The sequence below is a fragment of the Dipodomys spectabilis genome, unplaced genomic scaffold, assembly GCF_019054845.1.
Source record: "Dipodomys spectabilis isolate Male_0828 unplaced genomic scaffold, ASM1905484v1 ptg000526l, whole genome shotgun sequence".
In the NCBI taxonomy this organism is placed as follows: Eukaryota; Metazoa; Chordata; class Mammalia; order Rodentia; family Heteromyidae; genus Dipodomys; species Dipodomys spectabilis.
The window spans coordinates 3,871,602-3,897,291 of NW_024871203.1; the positions used below are offsets into that span (position 1 = coordinate 3,871,602).

The following is a 25,690-nucleotide window of genomic DNA, read 5'->3' on the forward strand; positions in this document are numbered from 1 at the left end:
CAGATTATTGCCTTTTCAATAGGCTACTTGCTTAGTTATAATGCATTAATACAATGCTACATTAAGGAAAGATAGTTAACAATGTCAGTGTACCTTATCTAACAACATCACAGTAGTGAAATGTTCTATTCTAGGCATAATATTATTCTTTTGGTGGTCATGGGGCTTAAACTCTGGGCCTGAGTGCTGTCCCTCAGCTCTCAGCTTAAGGCTAGCACTCTACTACTGGAGACACAGTTCCACTTCTGGTTTTTCTGGTGGTTTACTGGAGATAAGAGTCTCACAGACTTTCTGCCCAGAATGGCTTTGAACTGCAATCCTCAGATCTCAGACTCCTGAGTAGGCAGAACTACAGGCGTAAGCCACCAGCATCCAGCTAGGCATAATATTTCTTGATGACTAACTTATTGAAACATTAGAATAAGTCATGTATAACAAGTTTCTAGAGAAAAATATGCAAAGGGCATTCAAAAGATACAAGGTTGAAATAATGGCAAAATATAATTTCAACGAGAAGATAGAAAAAGCTCAAAGCATAGCAGAATGTTGGATTTTCATGTTTTCTGAAGTTCAGGCTCAATGCTTTAAAGTTTTATATCTCACTATGATACAAAATAAGTGTAAAAAGCTAAAAAAATTGTAAAACTGTGTATATAGCTTAGTGATTCTCTGGTTTATAAAGACTGTAGGAGACAAATGAGAGGAAAATTCTCAACTTAATTTCTATCATTTTTTAAATATAAAATCTGCTGATTTGCAGTCAATTGGAAGATACATTCTAATTGCTTTGATCACAATTAATCATTCTAAGAAAACAACTGTATTTCCATACATCCATAAGTAAGTTCATCCACAGGTTTCTACATGAAGAGATTATTTACTGACATGTATCTGTGCAAATCATTTAACTTGTATGAGTTTGGTACCTAACATGTGAACTGGAGTTGAAATTATCTTATTTCCAACTTTATTAGAAGGAACAAATAAGATGGAACATTTGGAAATACTTTGTAAATTGTGAAGTATTATCCAAATAGGTGCCCTTTTAGAAACAGTTTTATATTCTTATTTTCCCCAATGTGAAGACTTATGCTCTTATAGAGTGCATATAATACCCAGGAAGGATAAAAAATCTTGAGACAGCAGGGCCTTAATTATATTAGATGAAGAAACTAGATTGGCAATGATATTTGTCACTTAAAAATACTTATTGATCAATATCCATGTTCCAGGTACTGCCCTTGCTTTTAGTCTTTTTAGACACAGGAGTACATGAAAGAAAATTGTAACTTAGTGATGAAAAACACAGACGAATTCTTTGTCAGTAAACATGGTTTACTGTGTTTCTTTCCTATACAATCACCTAAAATGAAGCCTCAACTTAAAAAAATATATTGTAAAGGTGATGTACAGAGGGGTCACAGTTACATGAGTCAGGTAATGAGAACATCCCTTTTGAACAGTGTCACCCCTTTCCCTCATTCTCTCCTATTTTTTCCCTTCCCAACTATGCTCCCCACAAAGAAGTATATTTCATTTCCAACATAGTGTCTAGTGGGTTTAACTGCTGAATTTGTTCACCCTTTGTCCCACCGTTTCTGTGCAATCTAAAATGGCAATCTAAATATTCACATAGTGAGAACAAAAGAAGATACTCTTAGGAGAGGATCGCAAGGGCTCAACAGCTATGTGCATAAGATCATATAAAATGATGCTTATCGAAAAGAACTCCAAGAAATTGAAATAAGAGGGTTTTTTTTTATTATACTCTTTGCAGTTGTTTTTTTCTTTTTTTCTTTCCTTTTTTCTTTGGTATATTCCCTTTTGTCACTGTTTTTTTTTAAATTTCTGACCCCTTATCTTGAAGCCCCATTTAGTTCCAATCATTCTATTCTTTCATTTGACAATGCAAGACTAATGGTCAAATAGTTGGATAAGTGTCGGAACTTATGTCTTTAAAAATACTTAGATATTTGGAAGTAGAGGCAAAAAGGAGACTGATTATTCTTTTAGTTATATGAGTCTTTAACAAACCACAAAATGGTGAAAACTTCAAGATTGAAGTGAAATAAACACTTTAATGTATGGATTAGAAAACTTATGATAGCAAAATTATAATTCCTGTATCTTGAATGGCTTTATTTGAAATGTTTCTGGAACCAGTAAACTAATTTACGTTATGAATTAAATTTGTTTATTCTATATAGTTTGAGTCAAGCAGGATGGTGAACAACTGTCATTATAACTAGTCTGGAGATGGAGAGGAGTAGGATTGACCTTAAGGCTATCCTGAGAAAAAAGCAAGACATCATCTCAACAAAAAAGATGTGCTAATAGATGTTTGTTCCATCCCTGTGAGAAGTAGAGATGGAAGAATTGTGGATTATGGTTTGAAGCTCGCCCTGGGAAGATGAAACAAACAAACAAAAATCACTACACTATCAAAAAATAACTAAAGCTTAAAAGGGACACTGCTAAAATGGTAGAGCACCTGTTCAGGAAGTGTGAAACCTTGAGTTCAAACACCAGTTAACATGAAAGAAAAGGTTTTGAATGGCTTTCCAAGTAAGTATTAAGTACATAATTTGTTTACACCAGTTATAGATTAACTAGTTTTAATCTCTCATTAGACTATGAATATTTTCAAAAAAGGTTCCTTATATTACACTACATTGTCTCTTTAATTTCTCAAGGTACTCTATATACATTATAAAATTATTTTCAGTTCACATCTGATACTTATTCTATTTGAGTTTTTAAATTTTCACTTTCCATGAAAACATTTTACAGTGGCTTTACAAATGAGGTACAAAAATGAAACTTTTTTTTTCAAAAATGAAACTTTCAAGTCATGTTTTTGAAAACAAAATTTCTAATTGTGAAGCTAGTACAGTACAGTTAGTTTCTTCACAGTTCTATTTTGTACAGATAGAGGGTATAAAAATAGCTTCAGTTTTACAGTTTTAAAAACATTTTAAACGTGATTTGGTTTTAAAGTTTAATATGTATGATCTCAGCAGATATTTTTAACAAAAATAATTAGGCCCTTCTCTGCATAAAGATTTGTATTATATAAGAGATATAAAGAACTCTATATTCATACAATGAAGCTAATTTTTTGTAATGAAAAGCCCTTCTGGTTTCCAGATGTTCAAGTTACTTATTAGAATGAACATCTAACATATGGGAAAGAAAATCTACACAGTCTTAGTAACTGGAGACTTGATAAATTCAATTTAATAAGTCAAGCAAAAATAAACACCAGATACAATCACAAATAATATATAAATACTAATTCTTTAATTCAAGATTACGTACTTGGTTGTCAGAAAATAAAGCTATGTTATAGTAAACTATAACAAATTCTTTGTATCAATTTCTAAAAATTCACTAGCTCATATATATTGGGCTCTTTTATTCCTTGGGCTCTTTTATTTATTTAGATTGCATTTTCTTGGACAATGAAAATATTTCATTTCAGAAATTATACAATACCATTATACAATACCATTTTTCTAAGCACTCAAAAATATGTTTAGATTGACAGTAATCACAACACATTTAAATATTCAAACATACTAAATTGTTCAGGCAATATTAATAGCATTAAGTTCTAGGATTATGTTGGTATATGTTCATAAAAGATTCTACAGGGGGCTGGGAAGGTGGCTCAGTGGTAGAGTCCTTGCCTCGCATTCATGAGGCCCTGGGTTCGATTCCTCAGCACCACATAAGCAGACAAAGCTGGAAGTGGTGCTTTGGCTCAAGTGGCAGAGCATTAGCCTTGAGCTAAAGAGCTGAGGGACAGCGCCCAGGCCCAGAGCTCAGGCCCAGAGCTCAGGCCCCATGACCAACAACAACAACAACAAAAGATTCTATAGAATAAGTAAATATTAATACTGAGAAATTCGGAGCCATCATTTTATACTTGAATAAACCTACTATTCACATTGTCAACAGGTTAAATTTACAATGCCAAGAGAGAAACAAACCCTAAAAACAGTACACTATTGATGAAAGAGGTTTTCTTTTAATTTAAATTTCATTGTAAAGGTGATGTACAGAAAGGTTAATGAGTAATGAGTACATTTCTTTTTTTTTTTTTTTTTCTTGTCAGTTGTGGGGCTTGAACTCAGGATGTGGGCACTGTCCCCGAGCTCTTCAGCTCAAGGCTAGCACTTTCCACCTTGACCCAGAGTCCACTTCTGGTTTTTTGAGTGGTTAACTGGAGATAAGAGTCCCACAGGGGCTTTTTTTCCCAGGTTGGTTTTGAATCACGATCCTTAGAGTAGCTAGGATTACAGGCGTGAGCCACTGGCGCCTGGCTAAAATGAATCTATTTTCAGGAAGTAGAGAAGCAGCAGTGAGAGCAAAAAACAAAGGAGGAGGCAACAATGCTGGATAGGAAATGTACTCATTACCTTGCTCATGTAACTGTAACCCTTCTGCACAACATTTTTACAATAAAAAAATATACATAAAAGAATATCCTCTTGTTTCCATTTCTTGGAGCTCATTTCGATAAGCATCATTTTATATGGTCATATGGAAAGAAGTCCTCAAATCTACCTTTACCGGGATTTTTATATTCAATTTTTTTCCACAGAATTTCATGACAGGTTTTTATGTTCAAATAAACTTTATTGTCCTCAAAATGCAAATATAATGCTATTTTGGGATTATTCATAGATTCATTGCTATGGCAGATTGTATTATGACTTCCTAATATGCACTGTCTATTTTTAAGGGAAAAGTAAACTTTTTAGAGCCACTGAAGTCTGTCACAGATGTGTAACTTGCGACCAATAAATTTGAGTAGTTATATGATGAGTTACTTCCATTTGGAAGCTTTAAGGAACAATATATGTTTCACTGTGCTCTCCTTTCCCCTGAAATAATGACCAGTAATATCCTCAAAAAGGCTACTCTCTTACTTTGGGTTTTGAAGTGAAGGTTGTTTTTTACTGCAGCATAATAGATTTTACTTTGAATAATATAATCTACCAAGTTAAAAATAAGGCACATGTGCACTTGGAGATATAGCGAGTACAAGTCAATGCAGTACTAATATCATACAATTTCCAAGCTGTATCTCTTTATTTCTGGAGATATGGGTGCTATTTTTTTCAGAGGTGCTATGTCACTCCTCACACATTGTAACCCACAAACAACCTCAGATTACATTTTGTTACTTTCATGCAAATCTAGTCTTTTCTCATTTTGTATTTCAAGATGATTTTTGTCCCATTTTATTTTATAAGTTTGACTCATCTCCACTTGTCCTAATTACTTAATTCGGACCAGTTCTTCAATCTACCACTGTAAATTACAATTTCCATCCATTATTTCACTTGTTAAGGCCTAATTTCCTCTGAATTACCTATCTGATATTGGTGGTCATTCTGACCCACCTAAGGGACTAGAGACTAGGTCATTCAAAAACCACTTCTTCAGCAGAGGTAAAATGCCTTAGAAAATTACCATCTATAACTCGTATGTCTTCATTTTCCGTCATTTGCTGCTTTTATCTTACGCATTTATGAAAATTGATGCCTTATTGTCCACGTAAGGCATAATACATAATCTATGATACAATCAAGACAAAGTATGATTCATACTAAGTGTTCAAAATGTTATTATTACTGTTTCTTATTTTGCTGTCTAGTTCCTGTCCCTATATGTTGATACCACACCAGATTCTAGTATTGGCCTTTCCTTTTTTATTACATTTTAATACATAAATGCATTGTAAGTGATCATCAAAAAATGCATGCATGAATTTATTTGGGGGAAAGAGCCAAGTAGATTGCAATAATATGAGCTTTAATTTTTTTTTACCTCAAAATCCAGCTTCTCTTTTGAGTCTCTGATTCTCTACATAGAAATCCCTGTCCTATTCACTGCTCCGACTTACTATAAAAGAGACATGGAGCTTGGTGCCAGTGGCTCACACTTGTAATCCTACCTACTCAGGAAGCTGAGATCTGAGGATCATGGTTTGAGGCCAGCTGGGTCATGAAAGTCCATGAGACTCTTATCTCCAGTTAACCTCCAGAAAACATGAAGTGGGGCTGTGGCTCAAGTGGTAGAGCACTAGCTTTGAGGACAAAAAGGATCAAGGACAGCACCCACATCCTGAGTTTAAGACCCTCAACCAACAACAACAAAAGAGACTGATGGTGTCACCACTTCTTTCTCCTATTCTTACTAGAGGTATAAGGACTAATAGGCAAAGGAATATGAAGCAAATAATTCTTTTCCTATATGTAATATTCATGACATAGATGGATTTTCTAATTTTGGGAAAAATTATTTTTTTGGTTAGTTCTAAGTTTTTGTCAGGATCACATTGAGCTATAGGAGCTAAATTAAAATTTCTCTAATTCTCTTTCATAAGCTTTTAGAGGAAAATGATTGCTTTTATCCCTTCAATATACTCTTTCTTGCCAGACTCTGGAGAAACCGAGTTGTATGAAGATTTTACTCATTTTCACAGGATTTTTTTAATGGATTGGCATTAGTTCTAGCTCAATTCTTTAGGAAGAACAATCAGAGTATATTACCAATTGTAGCATATCAAGGAGTCTCTTCTGAGGTTTATCATTTACTAACATACTCCTTTACATCCTTATACATAAAATGGGAATAATGATAAAATTTTTTTAAGGAACTTTACAAGAAAATTATAAAGGCCTTTGGAAAGATAAACTATAATAGTAAGATATATGACAAAAACATAACAAATTATGAGTAGAAAGATAATAAAAGTATAAGATATAAGCAAAGATATCTTGAGGACATAATCTGGTACAATTACAAAAGATGAGCATATCCAAACTGTATTATCTAGCAATTATACTCTTAGTATATATTTAAACATAAGTCTATGGACAGAAGAATAAACATATGCCCACAATCAATATTGTATGCAGGGAAAACAAACTGAAGCTACAACAAATGACAAATGGATTCAAAATTATATCAAATGGAAATAAAAGACATAGAGTGATATATTTCTATAAATCTCAAATAAAAGCATAATTTAACAAATAACACATTTAGAGAAGTATATAAAACTATTTTGCTAAAAATATACAATAATAAAAGACTCAGAGAAGAGGTAGACTGACAAGATCCAAGAGGTGCTCAATAACAATTAAAACATTATTAGCAATGGTTATTAAATTAGGAGACATACTCATGAGTACTCCTTATTATGCTTCATATTAAATATATTACATGGCAACTTTTATATATATAATCCTACATAAATGTTTAAATATAATAAGGCAGCCATTTGAGATATAATACTCTATTATTTACTATCTAAAGGAACTTGACTAAGGCAGTATAAGACATCTATTCTCCTTTTGTTCATACTGATGATGATGCTACTTTCATCTGACAAAAATATTTTGGCAGACTTAGGTAACATGAATAAATTCTAGGCCTGTAAAAATAAACTATGAAAATAATCTATTTCAGCATTTATTTTTATATAACATACAGTAAATTTTTATGGTTTTGCTCGTAGCTATGCCAGTGTCAGAAAGCTGGAAGAATAATAAATTATGACCCTGCAATATTCTAAACAGCCATTTGCAAAAGTCTTGGCATACAACTTTATCATTCATTTTTTCATCCTGAACCTTGATACAATATGCAGCTCTCAATAATTAGGTTATTTTTTTTAAAAAAATACTATGAAAATTTCTTGTTTATTTTTAATTATCAGTTGTCTGGCTAAAACATTCTCATTCTTTATGGTCTTTGAGAAGATGTCATCATATATGTGTAGTGAACTGCCATCTTTTTAAACTTTAATTTAGCTTTTAGCTTTATATGTGTCTTTAGAAAAGGTCTTCAAGTTATTTAAATATTATCTCTAAGAGTTCTATATTTAACTTTGATTATTATATTAAGATCATATAAACTTTGTGAAAAGATATTAGTATTGCTTTTTATGATTAGAAACAGCTGGAGAAAATTTAATTGCACTAAAAGTCTTATTTTAGATAGTGAAAAATAAAATCAACTTTCTATTGCTTTCAATGAGTATGCTTAGTAATATCATTCATATTGTTTAAAAATTATATGTAAAGTTTGTCCTAATTTTTTGGTTTAAAATGTCCTAGTTTCAATCCCAAAAGCCCTAATTCCATTTTCAGGTCACCTAGAATGTCTGATTCAGGAAAGCTTAAATGCTAAACCTGAGTATACAGTAAAAATAGTAAAGTGCTCGAGATGACTATGAGACAATGTTGGTTGGGCTTTTCATATATCTATGCATCTTATGATCGCCCTTTAAATTTCTACGTATTTCTATACGTTTGAAAATACACATTCTACATGACTATTATACACTGCCTTTACATATTTTGAATTTTCTCTTTTTAAATCTAAGGTATTATATGTAACTAGAGATGGCAAGTTTATATAGAATCAAAATTAATTTCTGTATTACATTTAAACATGAATGCTTCAAAATATATTTCAGAATCTAAGCTATAACAATCAACTCACATTAAAATCTAAAAAGCATCCTAAACTAACCAAAACTTGTTGGTTTAGTGGAACTTTTTTGCTCAAGGCTAACACTCTACTACTTCAAGCAACAGCTCTATTTCCTGCTTTTTCGGGTGGTTAATTGAAGATAAGAGTCCCATGGACTTTCCTGCTTGGGCTGGCTTTGAACGGCAATCCACAGATCTGTGCCTCCTAAGTAGCTAGAATTACAGGTGTGAGCCACATGCACTCACTCAACCAAAAGATTTTTTTAAAAAACAAAAAACAAAAAGCATTCATTTAGTCAGTTAATGACTAGTCAATACCAAAAGTAAATAGAACATTATTTCTTTAAAAAAATTTGCATGGTAAGGTCAGGTGTGGAGGTCATTTATAATTCCAGTTCTAGGGAGGCTAATGTGGCATTGTGAACTGGAGTTCAGGCTTGGCTACATAGTGAGAATCTCTCAAACTTCTCTCCTCTAAAAAAAAAAAAGTAAAGTAACTAGTTGCGTTTACTGTGCCCAAAGTCTCTTCTGCAATACAAGATACCTCTAACAGCCGTTTATTGAGCACCCACTAAATTTCAGATCACTCTATCAGCTTCTAATATAAACAATCCTGGAAAAATACAACAAGGTAATGATTTACTTTTACAAGCAAAGGTAAATAATATCAAAAATATAAAGTAGTTTTTCCAACTTCTTACCATTCCTCAAAACACAGAGCTAGTATAACCTACTCTCAACTATGTCCTGTCGAATTCCATTACATTATTTTGCCTTAAAATTCAAATGGTTTATTTCTTTCTTGCTATTGTTCCTAAAGTACTTATAATGTGATATTTTGTTTCTTTGTATGTTCCTCTCCCATCGTATAACCCCTGTTTTCACTATATTTGATGTCCATGCCCTGCATCTTGTATATATACTTCTCCAGCTTGGGGAGGGGAAGGGAAAAAACAAAATACTTAAATAGGGATACAGGTTGACCCATTGTAACAATGAGATGTACAACACATTATGTTGAAAAAGGAACTTTACAATTTAGGCGGGGAGGGGAGAGAAAGGAGGAGGGAGGAGTGTAGTTGTGGAGGTGGGAGGGAAGGAAGGGTAGGGGAAAAACAAAGGAGGAGGTAACAATGCTTGATAGGAAATGTACCCATCACCTTGCGCATGTAACTGTAACCTCTCTGTACAGTATTTTTACAATAAAAAGTATTAAAAAAGAGTAAATGGCATATAATGTTAACAAGCTAAAATGTACTATTATACTTATATTCCATCAATATAATTAAAGGAAATTTAAAGATATTGCCAATACATTTAAGGCCCAATCTCCTTGAATAAGTAATTAATTTTTAAAAACTCCATCTAAGCTACTTATTTTTATAAAATTATTCAGTATTTTAAGCATTTACAATTATGTGAGCTAAAATTTTAAAGAATAAATTACAGTTCAACAAGTCACAGAAAAGCTCTTATGTTATTTTTTTCTCATGTATTTACCTTGAGAAAACAAGAATTAAAGATTAAAAAGAGTTGGTAGTAAAATTCTAGTAAGAACAAAACTGGAAAGGGTTTTTACATTTGATATGCTCATCTATATCTTTATTTAAAGTGTGTATTTATAGAACAGTTCATAGATTTTGTACTTTCATTTTTGTATGTAAACTATTATGACATTAACACAAATGCCTAGAAAGCACATATACATTATGTAGGTTAATGTGCTTGAAAAAATTTTTCAACATTGATCTTTCAAGAATATTTTTCTATTTTCTTGAATAAAAGTTTAGAAATAAATAAAATAATCTGACAGGCATAAATAGAAGAAAGGAAAATAAATCAACTATCAGAAAGTCAGACTAATAACAAATCAGTATTGAGATCTATATTTATATCATAGATAGATATGTATGAAAAGCCTGGAAACAGTTGTTTCTGTATAATTAAGTTGGTTATGGCTGTTCTGTATAGTTTTCTGTAAAATATTTCCAGCACTACTCAACCAGTGACAAAAAGGACGAAAATGGATCTAGAAAGGTTAAAAACTAGACAAGTCTTGGGTCTGGGAAGGTGGCTCAGTGGTAGAGTGCTTGCCTTGCATGGATGAGGCCCTGGGTTCGATTCCTCAGCACCCCATAAGAAAAAAGAAAAAAGCTGGAAGTGGTGCTGTGGCTCAAGTGGTAGAGCACTAGCCTTGAGCTGAAGAGCTGAGGGACAGTGGCTAGGCCCAGAGTTCAGGCCCCACAAACAGACTCCCCCCCACAAAAAAAAACCTGGACGTCCTAAAAAAAATGAAAAGACATTTCAATAAATCCAAACTAGTGGGGGCTAGTTTAGGTAACAGCATATTGTCAGATTTGAATTTTAAAGGGAAGTTTTCAATGTGGATTCAACAGGTGAAAACATGGTATTTTACAAAACTTGAACCATTCCTTCACATATAATTCATTTTTAGCTGTAAACACAGTTCAAGAAAACCAACCAAAGCCCAATGGAGGAAGAAAAAAATCTTTATACCATCATCTTTTAAAATGTAGTTCTTATTCTATTACCTTTTAGTAAGTCTCTGTTCTTCAACCATTTTCTAATGTTACCTTCCTTTTTCATCTTTCATTTGAAATTTGTGAACCACTTTAATTACATCCAATTTGATTCTCACAATAATTCTGATGTATTACCACTTCGATTTGTAAATGATGGAAATAATAACATGGCTGTCCAATGTGAAAGGATCACAAAGCAACAAAGCCAGTCTCATCGTCTCAAATTTACTGTTCTCAGCTTCACCCTTTGCTCCAAGTATTCTAAATTTCAGCAAAGCTTACCTTTTTTTTCAAAGCTTTCCTTTCAAATGAATACTTTTATGCTTATTTCTTAACTAGTGACAATCTAAGTCATTGCTTTGTGTCTGAAATGAAGAATATAAAAATGGTACAGTAAAATAATTTTAGGTTATGCTGATACCTGTTAAGACAGGCATCATGACAATTATTCCAATGCTGACAAGAAGTGCGTGGGTACCTGTCTCATTTTTCTGATTCAGATGCTTGACAGCACTCTAAATGAAGCTTCACTTCTTTGTGAGAATTCTTTCCATTTAATATTTTAAAACTAGTTTTTCCTTTTTTTCCCCTCAAAAGTATAATTAATTTTATTTGGGGAAGAATGTGTTGGAGAAAATGTCTTTAAAGACTTCAGATATAACTATCTGAACTCATCAAATGTAGCACTAAGTAAAATAGACAAGACAGATTAAATAAATTTCTCCAAGTGGAGATTAAAAAAAAACTGACTAAATTATCTTTTCCTTCTAATTTTAGCATTATTTGAAATATAAGTGGCCAATATCAAGAATCACTTTTCACTTACTTCATGATACCACCCCTTTGTATTAAGAGGAAAAAAAGTCATTTGTGACGGTTTATTTTTAGATATTGATCATCTCATCTTGCTGCAAAGGGAATAAAAATAATTAAAGTTGAGTGGAAAATAATTTGAAGCACAGTGCATTTCAAAGCATAACTATCATAACTGTTCAGATGAGATTTCTTGAAAGCCTGGTAATAAATGCATGCCCTAAATACTTTTTTTAAAAAAAGTCTACACCTTGCTTATTTGAATTGCCCTCTTTTTAACTGGCAGCTTAAGTTTAATGTCTGTCTTTAGATAGTTCACATGATTCTAAGCAAATGTATTGGTTCATATGTACATAATAACTTGATAATTAGATATTAACTCTTTGTAAGTTATGTACTTTTTATTTAAAAATAATTTCAGTACTCGTCTTTGAAATGTTCCTTCATAAAGTTTAAAGTAACATTACTTCAATATACAGAGCATTCATTTTGTCTTGCTAAGTCAAATTTAGGAAACTGGGAAATACAAAGAAGTGGAGTGTATATTAAATCTTTGATAATTTCACTATAAGAAACAAAAACTTAACTATTTGAATTTATTATTTTATCCATCAATCCTAATTCCTACTGGTACTATGGATCATAATAGATTAGAGCTCAGAAAATCTCAGTGCTAAGAGATGACATCACATAACAGAAAAATAACACATTAAGAGATAGCATATGAGCACCAATATATTATGTCATATCTAAATTTCCACTAATATGTACACTTTTTAATCATTATTTATTTGCACTGTATTTCAGAAAGTTTTGTTCACTCTCATTCTAGCTTTGGAATCATTAGCTTTAGATTCACTCAGCTGGGTGCTGGTAGCTCATGCTTATAGTACTAGCTACTAAGGAGGTTGAGAATTTGATTGAAAGCCAAGCTGGGTAGGAAAGTGCATGAGACTCTTATCTCCAGCTAACTACCAAAACAGCTAGAAGTAGAGCAATGATTCAAGTGGGAGAGTGCTAACCTTGAGAAAAAAAGCTCTGTTATCTAATTTTTAAGTCTGGTTGTACTGTTGATACAGTTCTCAGTCCATCAGTTCTGTATTACTGTCAGTTGTTTTTAAATCATGTTTTGCTGAGTGTCTCGATGCCCTTAATTTTGTAAAATTATGCCCCTCCAAAAGCAAATGGTGATTAAAAAGCAAGGCAAAAGTTAAGTGCTAAAGCAAAATTTTTGTTCTTGTTGAAAGACAGCAGCTCTTTAGCAGAAGTAGGGTTGTTATGGCAAAACAAAACAAAACAAAAACACACAAGAAAACAATAAAGTGGTTCACATATATAATCCTAGCTACTCAGGACACTGAAATCTGCAAATCACCATTCAAAGCCAGCCTGGGCAAGAAACTCTATGAGAGTCTTACCTCCATAGCAAAAATCTAATAGTGGAGTTATGATTCTAATGGTACAGCACTAGCCTTGCAAGAAAAGCTCAGGGGCAGCACCAAGGCCCTGAGTTCAATCCCCAGGACTAGCACAAAAAAAATTAAAAATGAATCAAACATAAGAGATAAAGAGCAAGAAATAAACATTAGTTTTCAGTGGGTAGTATTAATGTGTACAATAGTAATTTTGTAACAGTTATATAGACTACTTCATGAGGCTTCAAGTTACAGATGTTCAAATTTACTATCTGCACAGTATAGATACAATGTAGGCTTGTGGTATGGAACTCTATACCTCTATACATCCTGAGAATTTGCAGATTCTCCCCAATAGTGACCCCCCCCCTTGGAACTATATACTAGGAGATACCAAGGGTCTACTGTAATTTGTCTACATTGACAATATTTCTTACTTTGGGGGGGGGGAAGATACACAATATAAGAACTTCACACCAAGCATGGTGATTCACACCTATAATTCTAGATGCTCAAGAGACTAAAGTCAGAGGACTGGAGTTCAAAACCACCCTGGTTAAAAAAGATTTGGAGGACTATAGTTTGCCTGGGCAAATGTTTGAGAGACTCCATCTCTCAAACAACAAAGTACACTGGCAATTGTCAGTCATCCTAGCAATGCAGGCAGCATAAATACAAAGATCACAGTCCAGGCCTGCCTGGGCATAAAAACAACTCTATTCAAAACAATAAAAATCATGCCGGTAATTCTAGCTAATCAGGGCACTAGGATCAGAGGACTGCAGTTCAAAGCCAACCTAGTTTAAAAAGTATGTGAAATTTGAACTCACATTCTAAAGGAATGGCTCAAGTGGTAAAACACCAACCAAGAGCAAGCAAGCTGATCAAGAACATGAAATATCAAGCTCATAACCTAAAAAGGGTTAGGACTCAAGTGGTGTAGAGTGTTTGTCCAGGCTTTAAATTCAATTCCTGATGATATAAGAAAACCAAAACCAAAACCAAACCCATAAATAATTCAAAACTATTCTTGATAATGAAAGTCAATAGAGTTTAATATAAATAATCAATTTCTCTAATTTATCCCCAGATTTCTGCAACATTACATATCATTATCTGCTTTCACTATTTCTGCATCATTATTGAAGGATAGCAATGGTGCCAGACAGGAGCAGCAGTAATAGACTGACATCAGACTCATAGTGAATACTAGCTGCAGGTCTCAGACCTCCTCAACATATTTTATTATCAGACTCAAACAAATCTTTGCTGCTTATCTACTAGTAAACTCAAATTATTATCTACCATTTCTCCTTGTCTTGCTCAAACATTTATATTATGTGCTAGACCTCTCAAAGCATTTTGGGATTCCTGCATTATTCAAAGTTAAAACCTTAGATCAAGTAATTTGATCATTATTAAAAAGCCATTATGTACATTTCTCCATGTGTACGAACATCAGTGTAACTTAACACTGTCTTAGCGTTAAAACCCAAGATTGTGCTCTGAATGGGTGACGTGATTTTGTGAGAATCAATATTGCATAATTATAGTCATTAAAAGTGTGAATCTAATAGACATTATGATCTTATTATAAAGATTAATTGGAAATTCAAATTCATTTTATATCTTCTGTTAATAAGATTTTTGTTTATTGGTACATATGTATAGTTTTCCAACAATTATTTATATATTTGGACCCTTTAGAACCATTTGTCTTTGAACCTGAAACTTCCAAACCAGTATCTTATAAATTCTTGGTAAATAGAATACTTCTCATTAGTGAGATATGTAATTGACAGTAAAGCTATGTGTACATGATCATATAAAATGATGTTTATTGAAATGAGCTCAAAGAAATAGAAACAGAAGTTTTTTGTTATTTTGCTTTTTGTTTTTCTCTTTGTTGCTATTTGATTTCTGTACCTTCTGTCTTGTATGTAAGTTTATCTCTTTGGGGAAGGGGAAAAGCAAGAACAGAAATGGTGGGACAAAGGGTGAACAAAATGCAGCAGTGATATTCACTAGACCCTATGTTGAAAATGAACTATACAACTTGTGGGGGAGAGGGCTCTGACAGTAAAGCTGGGAGAAAGCGAGGGAAGAGGTGACACTGTTCAAATTCTCATTAACTGACTTATGTAATCGTAACCTCTCTGTATACAACCTTTACAATAACAAAAACAAATAAGCAAAAATTCCACAATTCAAAAAACAAACAAAGCTTGTTAGCTAATACCTGTTGCACAATTGTTGTCAATTCCAAGCAGAGCTGTATAACATTATTCCGTGTCACTGAATAGTCTGTCACAGCAGCAAATGGTGACCTACAAAGGTAAAAGAAAATTGTGATTGCTAGGAACAGCTTTTGGATAGCCAAAATTTAATAGTACGAAACAAACTGTTCTAAAGCTTGCATATGGATAAAAACCAATCTCGAGCTTATTTTAAGAAAAGCAGAAATTTTATAAAAGAATTAAATTTTAGAAATATACTTTTATTAAATTTCTACCTCTCTATCACTTTCTGTCTCTGTCTCTCTCTCTTGTCTCTGTCTCAGGGCCTGGGCACTGTCCTTGACTTTTTTTGCTTTATCACTTTGAGCCTCAGTTCTACTTCTGGTTTTTGAATGGTTAACTGGAGATAAGAGTTTTATGGACTTTCTTACCGGGGCTGGCTTTGCACCTTGATCCTCAGATCTCAAACTCTTGAGTAACAAGGATTACAGGTATGACCCACCAGTGCCCAGCTCAAATTTCTCTGTTTTAAGTTCTTAATACTTAGAAGTTTTTGCCCATCCTTACACACTCATACCACTACTTCTATGAATTTATCTAGGTTTTATGATTATTAGCCCGTACTGAGGCATGAATTTAGAACCTCATGTTTTCATTTGGCTCTTCACTCATAACTGGTATGCTACTGCTTGAGCTGTATCTTCACTTTAGACAGAAATAAACAATTCATAGTTGCAACTGCATGCCATTTTAAGTAGTGTGGCAAAAATCATGTACTGTCTGAACTACTACATCTTACCTAGGATACAAATTATTCATTGGTTCAATGCATCCATATTATGAGACACTTCACAGTACCTGGAATATCACTCTTCATCACAGATATATTGTCACATTATCATCATAAGAAGTAGGGTGAGCAGAGAATACAAAGTTTTGAAAGGGAGAGAGAGACCTCATTCACTTAACTTTTATTACAGGGTATTATATTTACTGTATTTTATTTTCAGTTACTATTGCTAAACCCACAACATGCATAATTTATAAATTAAACTTTTATCATAATATGGAAGGCACAGTATATATAGTATTCTGTATATTGACAGTTTCATCTGCTGGAGGTTGTGGAATATCTCCTCCACAGATAAGGGAGGACTTCTGTATAAGATTATTCATAGTTTCTACTTCACATGAACTAAATTCTGATCTTTTTTTGGCAAGAAAAGTATATCTCATTGAAATCACCAAATTTATGCACAGTTTATAGCTTTTCTTTATTGACCTTTTAATTTTATGATTTCTCCATTGTGTTTCTATTTTAATTGATTTCTGCTCATCATAGTTATTTGTTCTGTTCTGATTGCTCTGTGCTTATTTTGCTTTTATTTTTGTTATATTAGAAACTTAGATAATGGATTTCTCCTTTATTTTTGGAGATAACCATGTAGTGCTATAAATTTCCTTTTTAGGACGGTGTCAGCTGTGTGCCACAAACATTTTGTTGTATTTTAATTCTATTCAGTGAATTTCATTCTTATTTTCATTGGGCATTCCTCTTGGACCTATTTTCATTCCTTTATCTGATTTCAATTCTTTAAAATTTGCTTAAGCTTGTTTTATGATGCAGATATGGATCATCTAATGAACATTCTATGGACACTTGGAAAGATCTTGAGGTTGAAATGAAGTCAATTATATCCTTACCCCTCTCCCCCTTTTTTAAATCAGTCATGGGGCCTGAAACTCTAGGCCTGGGCACTGTCCCTCAGCTTTTCAGCTCAAGGTGAGCGCTCTACCACTTGAGCCACAGTGTCGCTCCTGGCTTTTTCTGCTTATTTGGTGCTGAGGAATCAAACCCAGGGCTTCATGTATACAAGGCAAGCACTCTATCACTGAGCCACCTTCCCAGCCCCTATCATACCCTTTGGTGGTGGTGTTTGGCTCTTCCAAACCATACTGACTTTCTGTTTAGTAGTTTTGTCCATTCTCAAGAGGAGGTAAAATCTATACATATAATTGTGGCTTTTTTGAGAGCTTCTTTCAATTCTGTCACTTTTACTTTGCATACTTTGAAACTTCATTATATTATACACATATCTTGTCAACAATATCTGTGTTTGATTTTTAAACTGTCTAATTATATGTTAATCCATTACATTTTGATGTTTTCATTTAGCAATTGAATATAATACTCACATATTACCCATTAACTCTCTGCTTCTTAAATCTGCTTCTTTTAACTATTTTCCAGCTTATTATATGTCTACAGACAGTAGCAGTGCTAATACCACTGTTCTATGGGACAAGTGATGCTAAGGGAAAAGTGATAAGCACATGAGGAGAAATAAGACCAACACAATGAGGGATGCTATTTTGTAGATGCAATTTTTTTGGCCTTAATATTTTTTCCTGGTATAGAATTATTTTTTTATCCTACAATTTTCTATCATGGAAGAAGAAAATACCCATGTGCATACATAAGAGAAACATTTCAAATCTTATTTTTCAAAATAAATACTTTTCTTTATCACCTTAGAATCTTATACCTTAAATATGTAAAAGGCTTTCAATATCAAGAGATCTCAATGATCTTTTCAAAATAGGATGTCTTTAAAGTGTTTTATAATTATAAATTATAAAATAACTTGATAAAATTAGGTAAAATAATATAAAACAAAATAATTCTAATTATAAAGTAATTAGAATTAGGTAGTAATGCTGAAAATAAACTTTCACTACAAATACAAAATAATCTTTTTCTATTTAATAACTGAGTATTTATACAGTTGTTAATGTACAACATGATACGTATTATATGTGCAACACATACATTACATATAGTTCCACAGTAACCTGTAAACCTCTCAATAAAGCTGGATTTGGCAAAGTCAAAGAAAACTGCAAAGAAAGATGAGGTGTCAAAACCAGCAGGATGTGGTTAAAAATAGACAAGTAAACCATGCATTGAGAATGAACAGTAAAGCTACCAACTGTGATTCACCTCTGAGGCTTTTTTTTTCTCTAGGAAAGTCTCCTTCCATTCAAATCAATATTTAAAATGGGAAGAAATGAAAGGATTTTGAAAGCCTTAGTTTTTACTTGACAATTTGCAAAGAAATAGGTTTTTTAAATATAATTCTCATTGAAACATAAGTACCAGATGAAAATGGGTTTTGTGAATTGTTAACATAATTTTTCCTAGCATTCTAAACTGTTAGTTTCACTATTCAAGTTTTCCAGTATCCTAAGACATTGATCCCTCCAAAATCAAATGATCTTGAAAGGCATTTTTAAATAATTAGAATTATGTATAAATGCTAAAAATCAGAGAAAAGAATAAAGTTTCCCTATAAATAGTAAAACAATTCATAGAAACATAATTTTATATATTATTTTCATGCATTAAAGCCAAAAAGTAGGAGGTTTTAGCTTTCAAATAGAAATATCAATGTGTAAGTTAATTTTTATTGTTAGCTTCCTTAATCAAAATTCACTTCCTCAAAATATTGAAGAATTAGTTGAAAGCTGATGTGGTAATGCATCTCTGTAATCCCAGTGCTTTAGGAGGCAGAGCTAGAAGGATTGAAACTTTGAGACCAGTCTTGGTTATATAGTAAATCCCAAGCCAGGCTCAGCTACACAGGGAGACCCTGTATACAAAAAAAAAAAAAGGAAAAAAATATTTCAAAAAAGAGATAACATGACAATGAACACAAGGGGGAAAGTAACAATGTTCTCTGTTGGACAAAAACTACATAAAATATAATTTTCATATTAGATGAATGTCTTCAAGTAAGTTACTTGTTACATTATGTAAGATGGTGCATATCAACTCAATGAATTGTCAAAAACAGTTATCATGCTCTATAGCATTTTATTCAGAGATTAAAGATTTTTACCTAGTTTTTTACTTTGTCCTTTCTTCAAGTGACATAAAATAAAACAATAAACCCAAGTCATGTATCTATGCTACATTTTTTAATGTAATAAAAGTTTCTTAATATATAAAATGTATCATTTTACAAATGAACACATTGCTAAATATCAAACTAGCCATATTGTACTTTTTAAAACTAATGTATATCATACTTTATATCAGAAGAATAAAGTTAATGATTAAATAATTAGCAATATTCAATTACAGCAGCCACTTTAAACATTTCAAATTAAATCAAACCTCGCCTGAGAAATACAACTGTTAAGAATATTTGGTTATCATTATTTGTGTGAAAACTTTATAATTAGATATTTAAGTTTTAAGGTATTCAAACAAAAATAAAAAAGACTAGACACATTTATAAAAAGAAAGCAGAATATTAGTTTTATTCTAGAGCTTAAGATGAAATAAAAAAAATCTATTTAGAAAAGAGGGAATCAAATCATAATTCTAAAAGTTAATCACAAAATTTGTCAGTGTTAGTTCCTTAATATTACATAAAAGAAATAAATTGGAAGTATTATTCATATGGCTTTAACAAGGTCAATGAATTATAACGTATTAGTACATAGAAGAGAACTTAAAATTCAGAAAATTTTATGTCAAGAAGAAAATGTAGGGGCTAGGAAGGCGGCTCAGTGGTAGAGTGCTTGTCTTGCATACATGAGGCCCTGGGTTTGATTCCTCAGCACCCACATAAGCAGAAAAAGCCAGAAGTGGCACTGTGGCTCAAGTGGTAGAGTGCTAGCCTTGAGCTGAAGAGCTGAGGGACAGCGCCCAAGCCCAGAGTTCAAGCCCCATGACCAGCAAAAAGAAAAGGAAGGAAGGAAGGAAGAGAGAGAGAGAGAGAAAGAGAGGGGGGGGGTGGAGAAAGTAAGCAAGCAAGCAAGCAAATGTTAACAAGTATTATGGGTCAAGTTACCAAGAGATGAATCAACCCTTTTTCTGTTCTCTGCTGCTTTGAGGAACTCATAATAATGGTTTGGAGAACATTGCCATTTTAGTTTTAGGATCATTTGATTATTGTGTTTTCTATTCTTTGTAAAATTGGAGGGCATGTAGAGTGTTGACTAGCATTCCTGCTGCTACCTAGAAAACATTTTTTCTTTGAAAAGGATCAAAACATAACTTAATCAGATATCCACTGACAATCTCTAATAGAAGTCTAGACCACTTGTTAGGAAAACAAACAGCTTAAACATTCCATCTAACACAGTGGTAGATAAAAACCTATTACACTCAAATTGACCTTACAGCCTTTTGAAATTATGTAAGCCAAGAAGCAGTCAAATATTTATATAAGTCAGAGCAGAGGAAAAAGTAGTCAAGGTGTATAATATAATACAATATAGTATTATATTATATATTAGCAGCACTTATAATTTGCTTGATTTTTTTCCATTATCACTGAAACATTAAAGACTGGTAAAACAGAAAGCTTATATTATATAAAGCTATCTTGAAGTAGAAATTGTTTCACAGAAAAGTTTTTTCAAAAAAGAGTTTGCATCTTTAACTTCCAATCAAGTTAATTCATGTATATCTTGATTCCCTGAACACTTCCATTTCTTACCCTATCTATTCTCAATAATATTTGATCCACTAATGACTTTCTGTTTTCCTCAAGACTCTTCACAACTGTGGTTTCTCTGAACTAAGTGACTGAAAAATCCCTACTCTCTTCAGGCATATATAATATGAAGAACAGTCAGATGAAGACAATAAACGTGCAGTATGTTAGGCAGGTCTATGAATGATGGACAATGGAGAAGAAAAAAAATGGAATCCATTCTAATATCCTCTTTATACCTCTTATTTATCCCCAATGTCCTTTCCCTTACTTTCTAGATCTTATCTCTCTTATTTATCTATACAAATCACACCAACATTCTTCTATTTTCATTACTGCTTCTCTAATTAAACATCTCAGCAAATAGCAGTAGAGAGGATAGATTCCGTAGTTGACTGTCAGGACTGAACTGTGACTCCACAAATCCGATTTTTGAACTTAAAATCTGCTTAAATCCTAGTTTCCCTGCCTGTAAAATTATAACAACCCTTTTTGGGTTATACTGACATAATAAGTGTATCTAGAGGGTTCTGTGGCCAACAGGTGATATCCTTATTAAGTTTAGCATCAGAATCATCATTGAGAATAACAGCATTTCTAATTCCTAAAAAAGATTCCTAATTGACTTCTCTTTTTAAAGCCTTAAATTAGAGAAATTTCTCCAACATGGTAGCCCAAGAAATCTTTTAAATTCACAGGTTTGAACCCACAAAAAAAAAAGACCATAAGCAGATCCTCCTCATCTTTACCATAGTGCAAATGTATTGTCCTAGCCAATCATTTCTTTTTCTTTGTTTTTCTCCTTTGGCACCATGTGCTTCCTCCCTTCTTCCCTCACTCCCTTCTCACTTCCCCCTTTTAAAAAAATTTAGGCTATTAAAGCACCATCATCATAAAGGCTAGCCAGCCTGGAGCTGAACTTTCTTTGAAAGATCACAAAAATATTCTGCTTCCTTCTTCAATTTATAAAACCTTCAATAGAACACCTAAAAGTTAAAATTTTTGTTTCATTTCCTAGTAAGTACTTATTTCATGATAATAATATCAAATGGTCTTTGATTTAACTGAATAGTGTTATATGGTATAACATAAAATGTGCATGGTGAGAACCTTTCCATCAATGAAAGCCAAATAGATTATTTAAATTAGTCCTTTCAGACTTTTTTGTCACATTGTTTCTTCCTATGAAATAAAAACAAAGAACCAATGATTGACTTAATGGGTTACTACCAGAGAGTTTCTGCATATGTGTAAACAACATACATGTTTTTGTATTTTGTAGGTGAACTTGGAATTTGCCAAGAGCATCTTATTAGATGATAAAATGCTACCATGAAAGTAATAATTCAATAAATCTCAAGGACTACTAGTGTTAAAAGCCATTTATGGGATTTTATAAACATGTAATCTGTTACTAAGAAATAAAATCATTCTCTAATTACTCCATTTATGTAAGACTAGAGCAAAAAGAAAACATAATGGAATTTATGAAATGCCAGTATTAAAGCTGAGCAATGTGCAGGTGTTAGTAAAAATATTTAAATAAAGTGTGCGTTCTTTAGGCTTTGTGTTTATCAATAAACCTTCTGAAATAAGTATGCTATATTACTTACAGATTAGGGTACATCTTAGTTACTGACTACTGGAAATAAGATTTAGATTACATATTTTCAAAATGAAATTACTTTAATAATTGATCAGTTCAAGAAAACTATAATAAAAATTTAATTATGTTTAATGTTTAAAAACATTCTGTCCATTAATTACCAAAAGGCTAGCAATGTATAGCTTAGTGTTTAAATTTGGATTTGGTACCATCATTTTATATTATGCATTGCTTAAAAAATTTAGACAGCATTAAACTAAGCAAAATTATCTTCATTTCCACTTAAAAATAAAAAAAAAATTACTTACCACATTACATTAGTTATATAGGGGAAGCAGAAATCATTATGATGTTTCCACATATGTTAACAATGCTTTCTAATCAATCTCACACCCTCTATAAAATAATATACTTTTAATATAAGGCTCCATATTTTTATATTATTAAGTAGTTGTACAAAGAGTTTACAATTCTATATATCAGGTTATGAGTACAATGAATCAATGCCTCTTCCACTCGTTAGCCTCCATTTCTTTCCTCCTGTCCCTATTCTCAAGTTATGTACTTCAATTTGTACATAATGTACAATGAATAACTGCATTTGCTCACTCTTCCTGTCTTCATTTGTGTAAGTTTTCATAATGACAAAATCTAATACTGTTTTTTGTGTGTATATTTATGTCTATCCTACTTACATTTATTCAAGAAAATTTCTGTCAAAATCGTATACTAGCAGAGTTCCTTATGAGAGACAGAATACTTTCAAATTAGATTACCACTAAAACATAGTGTAACCCATTGCAACAATGAGATGCACAAGTTGTTGTGTCGAAAAACAATTATATATATGTGTGTGTGTGTGTGTGTGTACATATATATAAATACAGCTGGCTTTCCACTACAATTTCCAAATATATGTACATTTTAATCTAATCACTTTCATTCTGTATTATAAAGTTTTTATTTTAGCATTACAAAATAAATGTATAAAAACAAGAGGTAAGGAGATTTACAATGCATATTATGAAACTGTTAGTGCCTACTTATTTATTTAAAATAGCATATATAATACTAGTGGCCACTTTCTTAATATCACCAGTAAATAAGAAATAAAATCAGCAAATTGATACTATAAATTTTGTTATGGTAGCCAAATAAATACTTTACTTAAAAAACAGCATCAATATTTTTATCTTTGTAAGAGATAAATTCATTGCTGGCTACAAATTTATTTGGAAATAAAATGTTTAAAAGATTAATATCTATTTGATGATATCCCTATGCTATGATGAATCATTATTAGATATTCATTATTTGGTACTCTTCTACCTGTCCAATCACTTAATGAAAAACAAGAAATAATTTAATATTCAAATTGATGTCTAAGGAGGGGTTACTTCTGAAACAGGTGGAAGATTCTTACCTGTCTAACCAAGCAAGCAGACTCTTGGCTGCTCCAATCAGGTCCACAACTGAGGTCAGAAAGTCATTTGGCAATTTCCGGCTGGTCCTTCCATCATAATGGCCACTCCGCCTCCTTCCTGTTATGAAGTTCTGTAGATTTTTGGCAGATGCATTCAACTTGTGTGAAAGAGTTTTGAGATTTTCTGTTTCCAAGCCATAATTCTGAATTATAAAAAAGAGAAATAACAAATGTGCTTAAAGTCAACATTTTATTCATTCATTAAAGCATTTATTGAGTACTACACAGGGCAATAGGACTAGTGTTAGAGCTATAAGTGAGTAAGATGAGATTTATCACCTAGTAGAGCTCACAGTTAAATGAAAGGAGATGTCAGAGAAAGAAATTACAAAAAATGGTTTATGTACTAAGACATTGTATCTTGGAACTATGATACCTGAGACAACAAGATAGCATGGATTCAGTAGTTTACTTAAAAAATATCTTTAAATAGTTGTATAAAGGAATTTCAGTTCAATAATTTGTACAATGCACCTTGATCAGTGTCATCCCTTTCATCATTCCCCTCCATGTATCCCAACCCCACCTGTCTCCTCAAATTTCCTATTTCCTACTTCCATTCTCACATAAATACACTGAGTAATATGATTTTATTTGCTCACGATGGGTGAACTTAAGTTAACTTACTAGTCAATTGTTAAATACAAACCATTACTCACACAGGTGGATGAATGATCATGAATATAGATAATAGGTAAAGATTTCCTTTCCCAAAGAAATGGAAATAAGCCTAACTCAATAATTAAATGCAAAACAAGAAAAAAAATATATAACTTTTTGTGACCTCTAAATAATGACTCATAAGTTTCAGGAAAAATTCTACTTTCTCCAAGAAGCTGATCCTTCCACTTTTTAATATGGATTCTGAAACTGAGTTTACCTTTATTTTTTTTATGGCTGCATTTGCTCACACTCAATTTTGAAGCATAGCCAAAAGAACCACAGTGACTTTTTGGTCAGTATATCTCTTTTCACCCTTTTTTTCCAATTTCTAATAATTTTCATTAATTCTTTACATATTTTGTCTATTACAGAAAGGGTTATACAAGTAAATATACACAACAAGCTCCTTTCCACTTAAAAATAGGAAATGATAGTAATAATATTCACTCAAATAAACTTAGGGAAAGTTTTCATAAGTTACAATTAAAATTTAAAACAGTGATTTGGCAGTTATGAAACACACCTAAGAAAGGCTAGATAATATGATTAATGACCATCATATATACTGAACTTTAGCATATGTTACTGTCTATAAAAAATTAAAAGCACAGGGCTGGGAAGGTGGCTCAGTGGTAGAGTGCTTGCCTTGCATGCGTGAGGCCCTGGGTTTGATTCCTCAGCACCACATAAGCAAAAAGAAAAAAGCCGGAAGTGGCGCTGTGGCTCAAGTGGTAGAGCACTAGCCTTGAGCTGAAGAGCTGAGGGACAGCGCCCAGGCCCAGAGTTCAGGCCCCACGACCGGACCCTCCTAAAAAAATAAAAGCACAGAAAAATGACATTCCCATATAGTGGAATTTGTGTTTGAGATGTTGTTTGCCTTACCTGCCTTTCACAATTTAGGACATTGGGT

At 32.5% G+C, this 25,690-nt stretch overlaps 1 protein-coding gene across 4 annotated transcripts in view; it reads right to left on the bottom strand.

The window, feature by feature from the left end:
• Cnksr2 (connector enhancer of kinase suppressor of Ras 2) overlaps window positions 1-25,690 on the bottom strand; it is a 218,098-nt gene that overhangs the window by 151,637 nt on the left and 40,771 nt on the right. For all 4 annotated transcript variants that reach the window (XM_042670199.1, XM_042670198.1, XM_042670197.1 and 1 more), the window contains exons 3-4: window positions 24,058-24,260; window positions 15,524-15,611 (exon numbers count right to left, since the gene is read on the bottom strand). In XM_042670199.1, the coding sequence (XP_042526133.1) occupies window positions 15,524-15,611; window positions 24,058-24,260 (291 nt within the window). The remainder of the gene's footprint in view (window positions 1-15,523; window positions 15,612-24,057; window positions 24,261-25,690) is intronic.